This window comes from Tenrec ecaudatus, chromosome 1 (assembly GCF_050624435.1).
Source record: "Tenrec ecaudatus isolate mTenEca1 chromosome 1, mTenEca1.hap1, whole genome shotgun sequence".
NCBI classification, from domain to species: Eukaryota; Metazoa; Chordata; class Mammalia; order Afrosoricida; family Tenrecidae; genus Tenrec; species Tenrec ecaudatus.
The window spans coordinates 259,334,177-259,351,027 of record NC_134530.1 but is presented as its reverse complement, the minus strand read 5'-3'; the positions used below and the strand labels follow the sequence as shown (position 1 = coordinate 259,351,027).

General features: G+C 47.6%; 1 protein-coding gene across 1 annotated transcript; it reads left to right on the top strand.

Moving 5' to 3' along the window:
• Positions 1–2,301: 2,301 nt before the first annotated feature.
• On the top strand, positions 2,302–16,586 carry IRF4 (interferon regulatory factor 4). Its single transcript, XM_075540598.1, has 8 exons — positions 2,302–2,517; positions 3,674–3,860; positions 4,501–4,589; positions 5,281–5,422; positions 7,181–7,288; positions 9,667–10,020; positions 13,747–13,859; positions 16,443–16,586. Exons 1-8 carry the CDS (start codon positions 2,302–2,304, stop codon positions 16,584–16,586), a joined length of 1,353 nt encoding a protein of 450 aa, XP_075396713.1.
• Positions 16,587–16,851: the final 265 nt, after the last annotated feature.

The following is a 16,851-nucleotide window of genomic DNA, read 5'->3' as shown; positions in this document are numbered from 1 at the left end:
GCTCCATCAATGTGCTCGGAGCCTCCCAAGACCTGCTTTCACGGTCCTCAAATGACTATCAGAGAGTGAAAGTTCTGTTTGGGGGGTAACTGGGTGTTAATTTTTATATTGAGATCAGCTGCGAACATTACATAAATCAAATCCTACATCTACTTAAATATGATTCCTGCTATGGGCACACATATTCCAAAAACAAATTGCTTTTTCCCAAGTTGAGATTAAATCTGTGTCATTTTAAAGTGAATTGAAGTCCTCAGAGGTTATTACTATTTAAGCACTTATGATATTTCGTGACTCCTCCCAATTCTTTCATGTTACCATAATTGAAACTTTAAGAGGGGGCTTCATATTATCTGAGTCATCTCAAGTCATCAATTTAATAGCTTCAAAGTACTATCGGGATTTCTAAGTCTGTATTGTTATTAGATGCCGTCTAGTTGGTGACGATCCTGGGGACCCTATGCGCATCCCCTGGGAACATGGCTCTGTCCCGCATCATCCTCGCGATGGATATGTGTAAGCCCATTGTTGCAGCCACTGCCTGGGTCCATTGTGCGGATGGTCTTCCTCATTTTCATTGACCCTCTCCTGCACATTATGTCATTTTTCAAGGACCTGTCTCTCCTGATAGCTTTGTCCAAAGTATGTGAGAGATGCCCCGTCCTCCCTTCTAGAGAGTATTGGTATCCGAACCAGTTTACATGCTCAGGGGACTTGGGCCATTTCCTTTTTAACTTTTTAAAGGGTGTAATATTTTCTAAACATCTCAGGTGTTGGTGAAGGCGCTTAGGGGGTCCCGTCTCCACCGCCTCCCCACCCCCTATCTTTTCAATCGGCAAGTTCTCAAATTTGGTAAGTGCTCTGAAAACCCGGCTTCCAGACGGACACTGTAACCCCAGGAATTGAGATTTCGGTTTCGACAAGCCCCCCACTTCCCGCCCTCTTCCAATTGCTCTGGCCCGAGGAGCTGTGAATAGCTGCTTAAGGGCAGATGGTGGGCGGGGGTGTAGTAGTCGCCTCGTGCCCAGTCCTTCCCAGGGAGTACACCTTGTAGCGGGCGCTCGCTCAAACCCAAGGCCCCGGGGTCTCCGAAGTCGTCTGTGTGCCCCAACACTCCTACCCTGCTGGTCCGCAACGCTGGCCTCGACGTTAGCCCAGCCCCTCGCGGCACCCCCACCCCCTTGGGCGGGGCGGCCCGCCCCGTCCCGCCCCCAGAAAGTCTTTCAAGCTCTATAAAGTTCCTCTTTCCCACCTCGACCTCGCAGTTTCACCACTTGAATTTGGGACCAGACCACTTTCAGCTCCCAACCCGGAGCGAGGTAAGCCCCAAGGGCCCGGCAGGATGAAAGGTGGGCTGGGCGCGGGAACGGGAGCGGAGACGCCCCGGAGCTCCATTCCTTGGGGGCAGCGGGGACCTCGGGGAGTCCCGAGCCCAGCAAGACCCCGACCCGATTCCGGCCGGGTCTAGGGCGGGTCCCAGGAGAGGCTGGACTCCTGGACGCACGTGGGGGAGTTGCCCATCCTCCTGGGCATCCTGCCTTGGGCGGCGAGGAAGATGCTGCTAACGGGACTTCAGGGCCCCAAAGTGGTCCCAGCGAAGCCGACCGGCAGATCGCCGGCGCTGCAGACACCCCTGGGGTGGAAGCTCTGGCCCTGCGTGCCTTTCTCCGGGCATCCCCTCCGGGAGCCAACTCGCCGCTGGCGCGGGATCCCCGGGAGTGCCCACGGGTCGCTGCGCGTCTGTCCAGCGACCGCGAGCCGCCGGGTCCGCTCGGGAGCCTCAGTATCACCTTCTCGGCTCCCTCCCTCCGGAACAGTCCCAGCAGAGTCTGCCTTTCCCTGGACGGCGCCCCCCACGCCGCCTACCGACACCCCTAGAGGGGCGAGGGCCAGGGCTCCCCTCGGGCAGAGGGCCCGGAGGACAGCGAGGCGGGGTGCTGCCCCCGTGGGTCGCCCCTCGGCGGGATAAAGGACCCCAGTCGAGGTCCGCCCGCAGAGCCCTCCAGGCGCTGGGACCCCCAGGAAGTGGCGGGCGGGGGCGGGGAGGGGAGGCACGGAGGGGTGTGCGCGCGAACAGGCGGCCCGGGGGCGAAAGGTCCGGGTGGGAAGACTGCAGGGGGAGGGCGCGCCGGGTGACCGCCTGCCTGGGAGCGCGCCGACGAAGGGACTTTCCTCCCCGCCTCGGGCCGAGCCGGGTGGGCAGCGTGCCTCCGGGTGGGCCGGGGGGCGGGACCGGGGCGGGCGCGGCGGCGGCTGACCCCGGGGGGCGTCCCTCTGGCCCGCAGGCCCAGGGAGAGGGGCATGAACTTGGAGGTGAGCGGCCGCGGCGGCGACTTCGGGATGACTACGGTGAGCTGTGGCAACGGGAAACTCCGCCAGTGGCTGATCGACCAGATCGACAGCGGCAAGTACCCGGGGCTGGTGTGGGAGAACGAGGAGAAGAGCATCTTCCGCATCCCCTGGAAGCACGCGGGCAAGCAGGACTACAACCGCGAGGAGGACGCCGCGCTCTTCAAGGTCACCAACACGTGGGGGCCCGCGCGGGGGGCGGGGTGGGGGAGCGCGTCAAGGTGGTGGCGGAGAGGCTGACCCGGCCTGGAGGGCCTGGAGGGATTCTTGAAGGAACTGGGACCACGCGCGACAGATAGGGATAGGCTAAGTGAGACACAGCTCTGGGCATCTCCTGGGGAACTTTAAGGAGAAAAGACTGGAGAGCAGGTGATGGTACCCGCCTTAGCTGGAGGTGAGAGCAGTCAGAAGCTGGAACTTTGGGGGCTCCACAAGGGGAAAATGAAGGGCCACGGAGGGTTCCCGGTGGTTTCTGTCCAGGCTCTTCTATTTCCCTTGGCTCCCACGGTCTTGTCTTTGACCCAGTTTCTGTGCTCGGGATGATGACTGTGTGTCTGTGTTGCTTTCTGAGTACTGCGGGTATGCTCCTTTCGCGCTCTCACTGTCCGAAGGAAGGTCTTTGTCTTGGTACCACCATTTCTCCCCTGGAGTCTCTCAACCGTCTCTCCTCTAAGTTGGTCTCTCTTTCTTTGATAGTTCTCTTGGAGTTCTTCCGTCTCTGTTTTTGCCTCTGCCTCTGACTTTCTTTTTGAGTCTTTCTGGACGCTTCTCTCTGGGTGTGTGGGCCTCTATCTAGACCTTTCTCTGGACCTCCGTCTTGGCCCTGCCCTCTTTTGTGGTCTGTGGGCCCCCCAGAGCTGTTTGCCTGGTGAACTGTGCATTAGGGCTCTGCCATCTGTGGGCAGAGCAGAGGGAGGGCACTTCCTCAGGGAATTTGTTCTCAAATGCCTCAGAACCTGACCATCTGGACGCCTCTCTGGGTAGCTGGCCGCCCCCACATGTCTGTCCTTACTTCCAATCAAACCCACTTTAAATTCTGGGTGGGTCCAATCCATTCTGGGCGTTCTCAGCCCCTCGCCTCACTTTTTGTAAAGCCAGTTTTTCGTGCCCAGAGAATGTTCACTGATCAGTGGAAGGGTCCAAAGTGACATGCCATTTACCTAGGAGACACCGGGTGTCTTTCTGAACTCACTTTTCAGAAACAGTTTAAATCTGAAGTACCTAGACAGCATTATTTATTTTAGGAACTAGAATTTCCAGTTTCTTTTTTTAAAAGGCATATATATTTTAAAAATTTCCCTTCCTGTTTATCCTTTCCCTGCAGGCTTGGGCACTATTTAAGGGAAAGTTCCGAGAAGGCATCGATAAACCAGACCCTCCTACCTGGAAGACACGCTTGCGGTGTGCTTTGAACAAGAGCAATGATTTTGAGGAATTGGTTGAGAGGAGCCAACTGGATATTTCCGATCCATACAAAGTCTACCGAATTGTTCCAGAGGGAGCCAAGAAAGGTAGAGTTTCCTAAATAACTTAAATTTGTGTCCCAAATCCATGCAGGGAGACCCTGGTAAAGCCTTAAATTTATTTTAGGGGTCATTTTCCTCTTTTTCGTTCTTTCTTTTTTTGGGGGGGGCTGCCCATTTTCTCTGGGTTAGAAGATGAAATTTTCATGGTACTGGTATAGGATGATTTCTCAGATGACAAATGTCTCATCCTGTGTTTGTGTGTGTGTGTGTGCACTTCACACTTAGTTCTATCAAGGTGTGAAACAAATACCAAACAACAACCAGAACCCAGGAATCTGCATTCTAAAAAAGCCACCCAGTTGGTTTGGGGACTGCTCAGAAAATCCCTGCTCCTGCAGCTCCCCTGGGTTGTCAGCTCCCGTGGGGGGGAGTCCTGTGGGTCACAGAGTGAATCTGCATAGCATGGTCCTTTCACACTCCACCTCCCCTGCAAAATCAGATCTCTGAGAAGCAGTTTAAGGACATGGGCACATGGTTGCCCAAGGTAAAGACTGAACACTGCGCTTGTTAATATTGCATGCCTTCTAGGAATTAAACTATGGGGTTTTATTTTGCCAAAATTGTCTTTTAATTGTTGTCAGTACCTGTTTCAGACCATGTCACTTCTCTTTCCCCCACGGCTCAGGAGCAAAGCAGCTGACCTTGGAGGACCCCCAGATGGCCATAAGCCACCCGTACACCATGGCAGCTCCTTACAGTTCCCTCCCGTCTCAGGTACCACACAGGGCAAAGTGCTTCTTGGGTGGTGGGGGCAGGATGGCTACTGAACCCCACAAGGGAGTGAACAAATACAGCAGTGATGCTTTTATTTTTCCTCCTTTCGCCTTTGCTATTGCAAAACAGGCCCAAACCAAGCCTTGGTCGGTGAATATCTCAAAGGTGTCAAGTAGGGGTAGCTAGCATGCCTACTTGTGTGTTGGTAAACAATTCCCTAATGATCCTAAAATCCTCTGGGAAACGAACTTTTGTGTGGAAGCTGGGCGTTTTGGAAGTAAGGCTTTATCATGTGAAACCACAGGGCAGCTGATCTCTGCGGTCTGGTCTGCTGTGAATGACAGCCCTGTTTCATTCACTTTGGTGGGGTAAAAGGAGGCCATTTTTCCTGCAGTATTTTTGGTGCCAGAGCTAACCATATGACAAAGCTTTATATAAATCACTCACTCATAACAGTGTCTCAATTGTACTTTTTGGAATACTTGGTGGCTAGTTTCCACCTAGTGTGATGAGTACTTCACGGTAACATCTTTTCGTATGATAAAGCTATTTTGACTGCCAGCTACATAGGGGACTCCCCGTAGCGTTCCGAAGGATAGACAAGAAGCTTGCTCTTTTCCAGTGTCAGAAAAGTACGATTTGCTGAGTGATTTGCTCTTGACCTGAGCTCCTGCGCATGTTCCATTAACAGGTTCACAACTACATGATGCCACCCCATGACCGAAGCTGGAGGGAGTATGTCCCTGATCAGTCACACCCAGAAATCCCCTACCAATGTCCTGTGACATTTGGGCCCCGCAGCCATCACTGGCAAGGCCCCACTTGTGAAAATGGTAAGGACCTTGCTGGGACTAGTTTTTGAGGCTTCTCCACTGCCAATGGCATCACCAGGCACTATAGTACTTTCCCGACCTGTTGTTCCCCTTCTCGGAAGCAGATGGGAAAGACTCCCCTGGCAAAGAGGGAACGAACGATAAAGTCCTTAGAGGAAGGAAACCGGTGTTCACTGAGCCCCTTCTGTGCTCTAGGAGACACGGTTGGCCTTTCGCTGTGTGTGATCTTCAGTAAATATCGGAAAGATGGTTCCAGGCAGCTAAAGGTTGCCCTGGTTTTTACAGAGGGAAACAAATGTGTGTAATTTGTTCAATGTTACCCAGTGAAAATAATGGGGCTCTATTTAAGCTTTCCTAACTCAAGGTCTCCTACAAAGGAGATGCCAAGCTTGACTTTTACAATTTAAGCATTGTCTGATTCATGGGTTATCGTTTTCTGTCTTACCTGAATAATCTTAAATTTTATTTTTCATCTTGGTCCAAAAGTAAATTTGGGCTGGCTTCTTTCCTGGATTGCCCTGTGATGCTGTGGCCATTTACTCTCACTAGTTTGGCTTCGTTTTCCCGTCTGTAGAATGGGCATGCCACAGCTCTGCCCACATCCTACTTCTGTGGAGACATTGGGAGATATTGAGATAGGACATTTCTCTTGAACGAAGCTGACAGGTTCTTGGTATCAGAGGTGGTAAGGGAATGAATAAAGATCAGAAGAAAGCATCAGCCTTCATAGGGTGCCCAGTGCTGGTGTTCAGACCCACAGAGACTTACTCATTCTGTATGTGGTCTCACGCCAGTAGGGAAAGTTCCCCAAGCATCAGATGCAGTAGTTAAGCAGAAATACTAATTATCTAGAATGTAGAGAAATTTCACAAGATGTATTCAGTGTAGCAAGACACAAGTTTTCAGGACATTTAACTTGGTTAATTAAGGAGAAATCCTGACTGTATCAGTGCCTTAACCCTTAAATAGGGTCTAGGAATTTTTGCTTAACAAGTTGATTGATTGCCCATTTTTTCCCAATGAAGAAGGTCTAGTTAATTCATTCTTGGCTGATAGTATTATTTAATTTTTGTATTGTATGATATATTTACAAAAGGTGGAGATTTCAATTGTGTTCAATTTGCAAGAGTAATTTTGAGCAAAGGTTCATTTTCCATGAACCAACTTGTTTCTGGAACTCAGGCCTATGTCAGCGACACTCTTGAACCAGAATAGTCAAGAGGGAAAGTTTAGAATGATCCAAACAGGTGAAATGGACAGAAATAACTGGAGACATGGTCAACACTACGTAAAATGCCAGCAAAATTAAGTTCCACTGCATATCCCTTCTCTATTAATATTTAATATAGCAAATATTGCCGGAAGGTTTACTCTACACCAGTTACTGTGCTGGTGAGAGAGGTGGTCCAGTTTCCTCCTCCGCCCACAAATAGCAAACGGAGTAAATGTGAACGTTTTTAAACCCGACTTGATGGTTTAGAGCTCTGTGTGGGCAGGCGTGGGTTATCCCCCACTAAGTTGGGGCTTCTTTATTTATGAATGAAGGAGACAGGATTCTAGGTCCCTTCCAGAGCAAACTGTCTGTGAACCGCTCCATTGATAAAGGCTTAGAGAGTAGTGGGCCCTCGGGTGCAGGCGGATGGGGAACACGCAGGCGTGTGACCACATTAGGTGTGTACAGCAGCGCAGAGTGAGGCAGACTCCCCACATTTGAGGCTCTCTATTAAGACATCATTTGGTTTTCATTTGCAAATACAGGTTGCCAGGTAACAGGAACCTTTTATGCTTGTGCCCCACCTGAGTCCCAGGCCCCTGGAATCCCCATAGAGCCAAGCATAAGGTCTGCCGAAGCCTTGGCGCTCTCAGGTAGGTGCCATGTGTCCCGGGATATATGCCCACAGGGGTGTGTGGTGCCTGTGGCCTTTTACCTGCTGGAGTCTTCAGGCAGGTCCGATGTGATGGCCCTGGGCACAGTGACACCGTGTAGTGGGCACCTTTAGCCTTGAAGGGGGTCTGTGGGTGCACGCGGCGGGGGTGTCCCTGGGCACAGTAGGTTCTTACACTCCTGCTTGTCAGCCTAGAAGAGGTCTGCCCCAGCCCTGATACCTACAGCGCTAAATAAGGAGCAGGTCACAACACAGGCCAGTCAGAAGCCAGTCATGATCCTGATGCAATTCCAAACACTGGTTGGATTGATTGAACCTCTTTACCGTCTCTGTTGGTGTTGATCGGAATTCCCAGGAACATGCAGACCGGGGTTCTGAATTTAGTGATCACCCGTTGCGTGCCCTGAAGGCATTCCTTACAGCCCACACGCACACGATTTAGTTTAATGTCTTTTAAAAGCAAAGGGCTGCTCATTTTCGAAGCTGGGCATCCTTTTAGGTTTACCCATCAGCAAGGTGTCCTCCTCTGCTTCTTGGAAATACTCGTTCTGGATCTTTGTCTTTGTAGCGTTCAGCTGCCAAACAGTAACGGGTCTTCCCCGCAATCTAAATCTGGCCTTCTGGAAACCCAATATGGACGCAGCCTGAATCTGAAAGTTCTTTCTATTACAGAATCCCTGAGCCCCCAAGATCTGAACCCAAGTTAGCGAGGCTGTTTTCAGATGGCCTTCCAAGGTCTATCAAACATCTTTGATGTATGAAGTATATTAGACAATGTGTTATAGGTTCTTTTTAGATGGATTTAAAATGAATGGCTTTCATCTAGAATTCTCACCCTACCCTTGCCTTCTTTAGAAAGCCAGAAACGGAGGCTCACTGCTTTGAATGACGGAGATTGTCTTGGGGGAGGAGGTAGTTCAGGGCCATCGGCTTGTTTGTTTCTAGAAACTTTCAAACGCTTTTCTTGAGCACCTAGGACTTGCGTGGGTGCCCAAAGAGTAGGAAACAAACAGCTATTTATATCATTGTGACCTCGTGATTTCTGGTGACATGAAATGAAATGAAACCTGCCCCGAGAGTCACCTCAAATGGCCAACACCCACTCCTTATCCACGCAAGCCACGGGGGGTGGGGTCCACAGCAGATGAGCAGGCGGAGAATTGAGACGACCATGTGGGTTGTTGAAGTCTCGAAACCTGCTATTGAAGAAAAAGAGGGTTTTGTGGGTTTTTGAGTTTGGGGTTTTGTTTTGTATTTGTAATCCAGATTAATGATCTGCCTCGAGTACTCTTACTAGAGAACTACGGTTTCCCGTTTACTCTTCAACCCTGTGTAGTTATGAATGGATAGAGAGTGATACCTGTTTTGAGTTCCTTTACGAGGCCCCCTGCAAAGCTAGCTTGGTTTTTACAGGGTGCTTGACATTTTAAAGGAACTTTAAAAATAAATATGTAAATTTTTAAGAAATGAATTCATCCGGTTAAAAACTGTTAGAAAGCTACTGGTTTCAGAGTTATTTTGAAAGGTAGACACAACACTTAGTGGGATTGTAAGCTTTTCCATAAACCGTTGACTCCCAGAAGAGTTTTCTCCCCCGATTCCTTCCTTCTTCCAAGAATTAATGTTATTATAAAAGTAGTATATATGCAATGTAGAAAATTAATTTAAAAGTCGGAAAAATAGAGTGAAAACATCACATTCGCATCACCTAGAGATCACCACTGTTAAAGACTTTCTACATATTTTTTTCTGGACTTTAACCAGATGCACCAACATATATATTTTGCCTAAGTGATACCATCTTGATATTTTCAGAGAGTTTCAGTGGGGGTGGACAGATTTATTTTATATATGATTACATTGTTTTTGCTAGTAGAAACCCATTTTAGGGCTTATGTCCTCCCAAATTGAAATTGATTGCTGTGTGAAAGATAAATTCTTCTTCGGTGCCACGTATCTTAGCACTGAAGAAGAATTTTAGATATTAATATAGGCATCACTAAAATAAAAAATTAAGTTTTTAAATGACCAATGCTCCTCCAACCAAGCAAAACATATTTTGCAGAATCGAATGAAAGCTATGCACCACCACCACCCCCAATTAAAAAGAGTCCATGGCCACATAAGTAAGGAAAATACTGTTAGACAAAGTTAAATGGGAATTTCCCAAGAGGGAGATGTGGACATGCAACATTCCCCAAGAATAGTTAGCCATGGACCATTTAAATTTATTCTCAGCATATCCCATGATGCCAGTGTCCCCCAGCCTCTCCTTTGTCCAGTAGTGTTGGCTAGCAATGTGATGGGATGAAACCCTTCTATTTCTGCTAGCACTGACTTGGAAACCTGTCTCTATAGATTGCCGGCTCCACATCTGCTTGTACTACCGGGAAATTCTGGTGAAGGAGCTGACCACCACAAGCCCTGAAGGCTGCAGGATCTCCCATGGGCACACCTATGATGCCAGCAACCTGGACCAGGTTCTTTTCCCTTACCCAGAGGACAGTGGCCATAGGAAAAACATCGAGAAACTCCTGAGCCACCTGGAGAGGGGTGTGGTCCTCTGGATGGCCCCGGATGGGCTCTATGCGAAAAGACTTTGCCAGAGTAGGATCTACTGGGATGGACCTCTGACCCTGTGCAGCGACCGGCCCAACAAGTTGGAGAGAGATCAGACATGCAAGCTTTTTGATACACAGCAGTTCTTATCAGGTAGGGTCCAGAAATGTCCTTTAGAGCTGAGTGTCCCAACCCTTGTCTGTCATGGGGGTGGGCGGGGGGTGGTTAGTTGTTTTCGTTCTTAGCTGCTGTCGAGGCTTCTCTGACATATGGGGACCTTGTGCGTAATGGAATGAAATGTTGACTACTCCTTCATGATCTAGCTTCACGATCACTGGTAGGTTGGAGTCCAATATTGCGACTTATATCACTCCATGTCATTGTAGCGTTCCCTCCTCTTCACTGGCTCAATCACACATTCCACCCCTTTCTAGTCTTTCCTGATGATGGAGCCACAGAAAGCAAGAGTTTCACCATCTGTGCATCTGAGGAGCACAGGCTTCTGGTTACATTTCTTCTAAGACTGATTGATTAGTGTTTCTGGCAGGCCACAGTTTAGTCGGGATTTGTCACCAATCCCACAGATCCAAGGCGTCTACTCTTCTGTCTTCCTTTTTCATGGTCCAGCTTTTGCATGCATGTGAGGTGATGGCAACGATCCTCGTTGGAGTCAGAGGGGAAAGCGAGGTGCTTAAGGCCTGCCAGCCACCTGGCAAAGACCGTCCTTTTATTAGCTTCTGAGCGCTCTGATCCCAGAACAGAACTTCTTTCTGGCCCGTCTCTCCAGGCCCCTCCCTCCTGCCGGCTTCCTCCATTGGCAGAGGTGGGACTCCACAGCCAGATACGATTGCTCAGAGAAGAAGCTTTCCAGAATGACTTTGTAAAAATTCTGTGCTTTAGAAAATCGTCCCAGGTTCGTAATGCTCTATATAATGAGCAGAGAAACGTAGCAGAGGTTGGAAGTATGTTATTTACATTCTTAGGTGTGAGACGGGTCGTCCTAGGTCAACGCTGCACAGCACACATCACCAAGGATAGAATGAGCTGCTTCTCTGAGGGAAAGCATGAGAATACTGTCTTGGTGCAAATGTTTCTAATCCTGTGTTCCAGAGCTAGGAAGGTTTGCTTTCCCACTTTGATTTCATGACAAGTACATCATCCCTGGGCTGGCTTGTGGAAAGACACTGGGTTTGTCATTTTTAAGCTGAATCCAGACTATTGATGTTGTTTTGACATCAGAAGCATCTTTAGGGGTGAAAAGTCAGTTCCATCAGCCAACTTCTAGTCCTTCCTCTGCCTTGTTGTCTTCCTCTTCTCCTCTGAGCCCCTTCTTTAGAAACACCAGAGGCCTTGAGCGTATCAGGTGCCTCTCTTTCTCTGAAAGGGTTTCTGGATTTATTTTGTTTAAAGTAAAATCATGGAGCATTTCAGTGCTGGGCACCATTTGCATTTGCTTACCCTTTTCGGCTTTCCCACTGCCATTGATTCAATTCTGACTTGCTCCCTGGGACTTCCTAGAAAGTTGTAAATAGTCATGGAGCAAAGCGCCTTGTCTTTCTTCCCGGAATAGCTGGTGAATTGGACTCACCTTGAATCTAGCAGCCCAGCCTGTCATCATGCCACCACGGCTCCCCTTAGGCTTCGAACTGACTGCCATCAAGACGCTTCTGACTCACAGAGAGCCCGTGGGACAGAGTAGAACCATGGCCGTGGATCACTGCAACTCTAGCTCTTTATGGGAGTAGAAAGCCTCATCCTCTCCCTCAGAATGCCCGGGGGTTTTGAATAGCTGAGCTTTGGGTTGGTAGCTCAATGTGTAACCCATTTGAGGAGTAAGTGGGTGCCCTTTAGGCTTCAGAGTCCCAAATTCGCTAAAACTCACCCAAATCCTCTTTTGACGCCCCAAACATATGCGATGACCGACCTTCCGGCTCAGGCTTGTTGGAGGACGAAGGAATGAATCCGTTAGCAGCTCTGTGGTGAGGAGGGCGAGGTACCACGTGTCTGTGGCTCTGCAGCAGGGTGTTGCAGGTATCTGCCAGGAGCATCCTGTCAGTGTTGGTGAGCGTGGGTCTTGAGAAAGCATGAGGTGCAGTGGGTGGCCCGTGCGATTCTCAGTTTAGCCTAGCGACAGAGCCTGATGGCCTCATGCCACATGCACGGTGGTGGCATGTGGCTTCTGGAATGATTTCCCCAGAGAGTGTCTTCTGTCTCGACACGCAGAGCTTTGGGTTAGGCATCCCAGAGAAAGTGACCGTTGTTCTCTGAGTGCGTCTCGCCATTCACATTGTCCGAAGTCCTGAGCCTCCCATCCTCCTGTCCATCAGGTACATCTTGAGTCAGAGCCACATGGCTTGAGAGAAATGGTGCAGACCAGAAGGGGCAGGAGCTGCTGAATTACTTGCCTAAGCCAAACCCTAACCCACTGCCACCTACTCGAGTCTGGTTCATAGCAACCCTCCGTGGGGTTTCTGAGACTGTGACCCTTGATGAGAGAGGGCACCTCATCTTTCTCCTTTGGAGAGGCTACTGAGTTGAAGCCCGTGGCCTTGCACTCAGCAGTTCGGTGCTTTCCTGACGGCACCCCCAAGGCATCTTTTAATAGTATACCTAACAACTCCAACAGACTTGAATATTTATCTTTGAGCCAGGGCTGTGTGTTCTTTTCCGCCCTCTGGATCCTTTGAAGTGTTTGTCGAGGCTCCAGGAGGAACCCTGTGAACTTGACAACTGCAGCCGTGTAGCTACTTCTGGATAATTCAGAGTTTCCACTCCAGGTTCCTGTACTCCACTCTCATTTGCTTGTGTGAATGTGGCCTCAGACCATAGTAGTAGCGGGGATCCGTTTTACATATTCTGATGACATGTGTTATTTGATTTGAACTCTGGAAGTAAGAAGCAGGAAGTTAGATACCAAAGTGATTTAGCTAGAAACGTTTCTTCAGTTGAAGAAGACAGTGGAAACCTTTGATGTCTACCCATTCAAGATTTGCAGCCGACTAGGGACAGCCCCAGAGGCCTCTGCCGTATCTGATCAAGATGCGTCACACTGCCGTCTTACAGATGCGTTAGCAGCTACTGTGCAAGCCATTTCTTTTGGGGCCATGACATTTTACTCTACGTCAAGAGCAGGAACAGATAGAGACCGAAGAGTCATCTTCAGTGTAGGTGACGGGGACAGTGGCTCAGTGTCACAGCTGAGCACTTGTCTCCCCAACCGTGTCCTTGGCTTTGGTGTATGTCCACAAAAAAGGGGCAGCTAGCAGTGCCTCTTCACTGCCCTCTCAAACCGCCCTGTTCCAGAAGATGAGTGATAAGTCCTTTCATAATGAACGAGTTAGGTTACTTCTGGTGTTCTGTGGGACACAGTTGACAAAAACGGTTCACTTGCTGGGTCAACGCAGCCCCTCTTCCCTGGTGGTCTTAGACTCAGAGATGTCCGTTGTACCACAGAGAGCCTAGAAGCTGGGATAGGTGGACTCCATGGCTCTACCAGCATCCTGGCACTTGTTTGCGAACTCTATGTTTTTTCTAAATGGAATGCTCATTGCATGAATTGTACTTTTGCCTCCACATGGCTACACGCCTGTTTCTCCTTCCCTCTCGCCTTCCTGCCGCCTCTTCATCCTCCTAGTCTAATACTGCAAAGAGGGGTTTTTAAACATTAGGATGGTTGGCGTTTAGCAATCCAGTGAAACTGACCGGTCTGTACGTTTGATTTTGTCCCCCACTGTAAGAGAGCGCAAAGGACGGGGCGCAGGCAGTGTTCTGTTTGCCTCCAGCATGGACATTAAGTCCTTATTGTCTGCTATTAACTGCGATGTTCAGTGGTGAGGGATTTCTGAGCATGACTTCTACCTTGTGGGTTTCTGTCCTCAGAGCTGCAAGCATTCGCGCACCATGGCCGCTCCCTGCCAAGGTTCCAAGTGATTCTCTGCTTCGGTGAAGAATTCCCAGACCCTCAGAGGCAGAGGAAGCTCATCACTGCACACGTAAGTGTCCCTGCCCCACGCCCGACACTTTTATTGGCATATAATTCAATTGGTTGCTTTTATTTTATGGGTCTATCATAAAATTCGATAGTTCAATCACATCAAGAAGAGTGGCACAATCATCAGCACAAGCCGTTTTGGAATATCTTCTTCATTCTTAGTTCCTCCCATCCTCCCCTACGTGAGTGTCCCTTATGTTCAGGGTTTTTTTAGGAGAATCTTTGAGTGAACAGTAAATGCCATGTGACGTGGGAAGTCAACTTGGCCCTTAGATTGGTGCTGGAGAAAGCATGTGGGGGTGGGGGTGAACTGTGCCACTCAGTGTGAGACACCAACTTATTGCAGAGCCTGAAAGGGACTGAGACCCATGCCTGCCATTGTCCCACTCTTTTGTCCTTTTTATTTTAAAATCACTTTATTGGGAGCTCATACAATTCTTATCATAATCAATACATCCATCTATTGTGTCAAGCTCACTTGTACATTTGTTGCCATCATCATTCACAAAACATTTACTTTTTTTACAAGTTATATTTTTAAATCGTTTTATTAGGGGCTCATACAACTCTTTCACAATCCACACATACATCAATTGTGTAAAGCACATTTGTACATTCATTGCCCCCTCATTCTCAAAACATTTGCTCTCCACCTAAGCCCCTGGCATCAGCTCCTCAGTTTCCCCTCCCTCCCCGCTCCCCTCTCCCTCAGGAACCCTTGATAATTTTTTAAAACATTTTATTAGGGACTCATACAACTGTGATCACAATCCATACCTACATCAATTGTGTGCGTCTTTTGTCCTTTTTTAATGCAGTGGTCGTTCTCGCTTGCTCGGAATTTTAAAAGAGTGATATTAAAAGTTACCCTTTAAAGTTCTCATTGAAGAATATTGCTTTTGAAATGCACCTAGCCGACCTTTCTTTTTTGATGAAGGAAACTTCCCATTTGGGAAGTCGTCTGTTCTCTTGGATATTTTGCACGCCTTGTCCATCTCTCAAGGAGCCCTGGGGACACGTAGTTCAAACTGGTGTGAATCTCACAGTCGCTCCACAAGGCAAAGATGAGGCTGCCTGCTCCCATAAAGGTTTAAAGTCTCTGGAACCCAAAGGGGCAGTTCTGTAGGGTCACTGAGTGAGGGTTTATTTATTTATTTTAATCTTTGGCCTATTTCCCAATGCCTCTTTCTGAAAATTTTAAGAAATGCTTAATTATTAGAAACCGGTAATTTGCCATCTGGAAGAGGCTCAATCTTCCAAGAAACTCATGCTTATCAAGCCACAATAATGGTTTCTAAAATGGTTTAAGACGGATTCAACTTTGGCAAGGAACATTTTTTAATAAAAAAGAGGCATATATAAATAATAGTTATCATTAATTCACCATATAAAACTATCTTGACATCTAAGATTTCTGGATTTGGAAACTTTACTTTGATTCTTATGTAATCTTCAAGAGTCATGGGTTCAGGAAGGGAAAACAATGATAATGTCCAAATTTAACTCAGATTTAGCTGATACTATTTCTTATTGACAACTGAAGTAAACTACTATTCTTGAACGCACAACCTCCACATTCTTGTTTGTAAAAAGCAACAACCAATTAACCAGCAAAAAGATAATCTCAAGAATGCTCTGTAGTGTATCTGTTGTTAAGAACATGGGAATGTTAAGTGGCTGAACAGACTTGACATTGATAAGTGATATTTATGAACTTAGTGATAAAATCCTGCACTAACACGATTTTAAGGGTATTTTTGGACACCAGAACAAACCAAAACCAAATTCAGTGCTGTCAAGTCAATATCAACGTCTAGCTCTCTTCTATTTAGACAAGGATCTGTTCTCTACTGAAAATGTTTACATGTACGCATACATCATGGAGTATAACTCTGTTTTATTTGGATTTCATTCATTTCAGTACTTAAAATACTAAGAGAATGGCTTAAGAATGAGTGATGGGGGATCTAGCATTTAGTATTCTTAATTGCCGTGAATTCAGGAAAAGCTAAAAGTTGATTGATTGTTTGGTGAATGCGATCTACACGGATAACCAGACTAAGTGCATTTGGTATAGTTACTTCATTTCCTTCCCGCAATAGCAATTTTGTTTTGTGCTATGTTGCTTCTTCCTTCAGTTTAGAAATGTAGATAATTTGGTTAATCTAAGACTCTTCAACCTTCAGGATGAGCCCCACATCCTTAACCAGCTGCAATGGTGAAAAGGAATATTGGTCACAAATACTCTGAATTTTCCCTCAGCCTTCCTTGTAACTTGAACATTTTCTCTGGCTTAATTCCATGTTAATTGAATATGAATTTTAATAAGTTTTAAAATGTTGTCTTTGTTTTAAGGTGAAACACAAAAAGGTAGTAGATTCTCTCTATAGGTCTCTATAGGGAGAGACTAACAAAAACTTAGTTCTTCCATTGGCTCCAAATATAAAGGGCTTTGATGTGCTGTAACATATCACTTTTAATGTACCTGTACATATCCTTAGATGTGGAGTTATTCAATGAGGAGCTCATTGCAAGATGTTAAAAAGAATATCCCAGTAATTTTTTTTTTAACTCTCTTGTTCAGGTTGAACCTCTGCTAGCCAGACAACTCTTTTATTTCGCTCAACAAAACAGCGGACATTTCCTGCGGGGCTATGACCTACCTGAGCACATCAGCAGCCCAGAGGATTATCCCAGATCCATTCGCCACTCTTCCATTCAAGAATGAAATGTGCCCAAACAAGCGATTTATTTTTTGCTTCCTTGTAAATACCTGACTTGTGGCAACAGCATCTGATTGACCCCCTCCTTTTCTTTAGAGGGGCTTGGAAATGGGGGCTTCAGGTCCACAGTGGAGGAGAATCTCAGCACGAATGTGTCTGAAAAATCTGATGCTTCTGATTGACCATGAGCTGCTTCTTCCAGAAGGAGTGGTCATCTCCCAACTCTGACAGGTGGCCGATGTCAGTCTTCTGCAGATGTCCATCATTGGT

Bases quoted from the DNA above. Each gene is read 5' to 3' on its own strand.
- IRF4 (XM_075540598.1), top strand. From the start codon at position 2,302: ATGAACTTGGAGGTGAGCGGCCGCGGCGGCGACTTCGGGATGACTACG. The intron at 2,518-3,673 runs GTCACCAACACG...CTTTCCCTGCAG, and splicing joins AGGACGCCGCGCTCTTCAAG to GCTTGGGCACTATTTAAGGG. The intron at 4,590-5,280 runs GTACCACACAGG...TTCCATTAACAG, and splicing joins ACAGTTCCCTCCCGTCTCAG to GTTCACAACTACATGATGCC.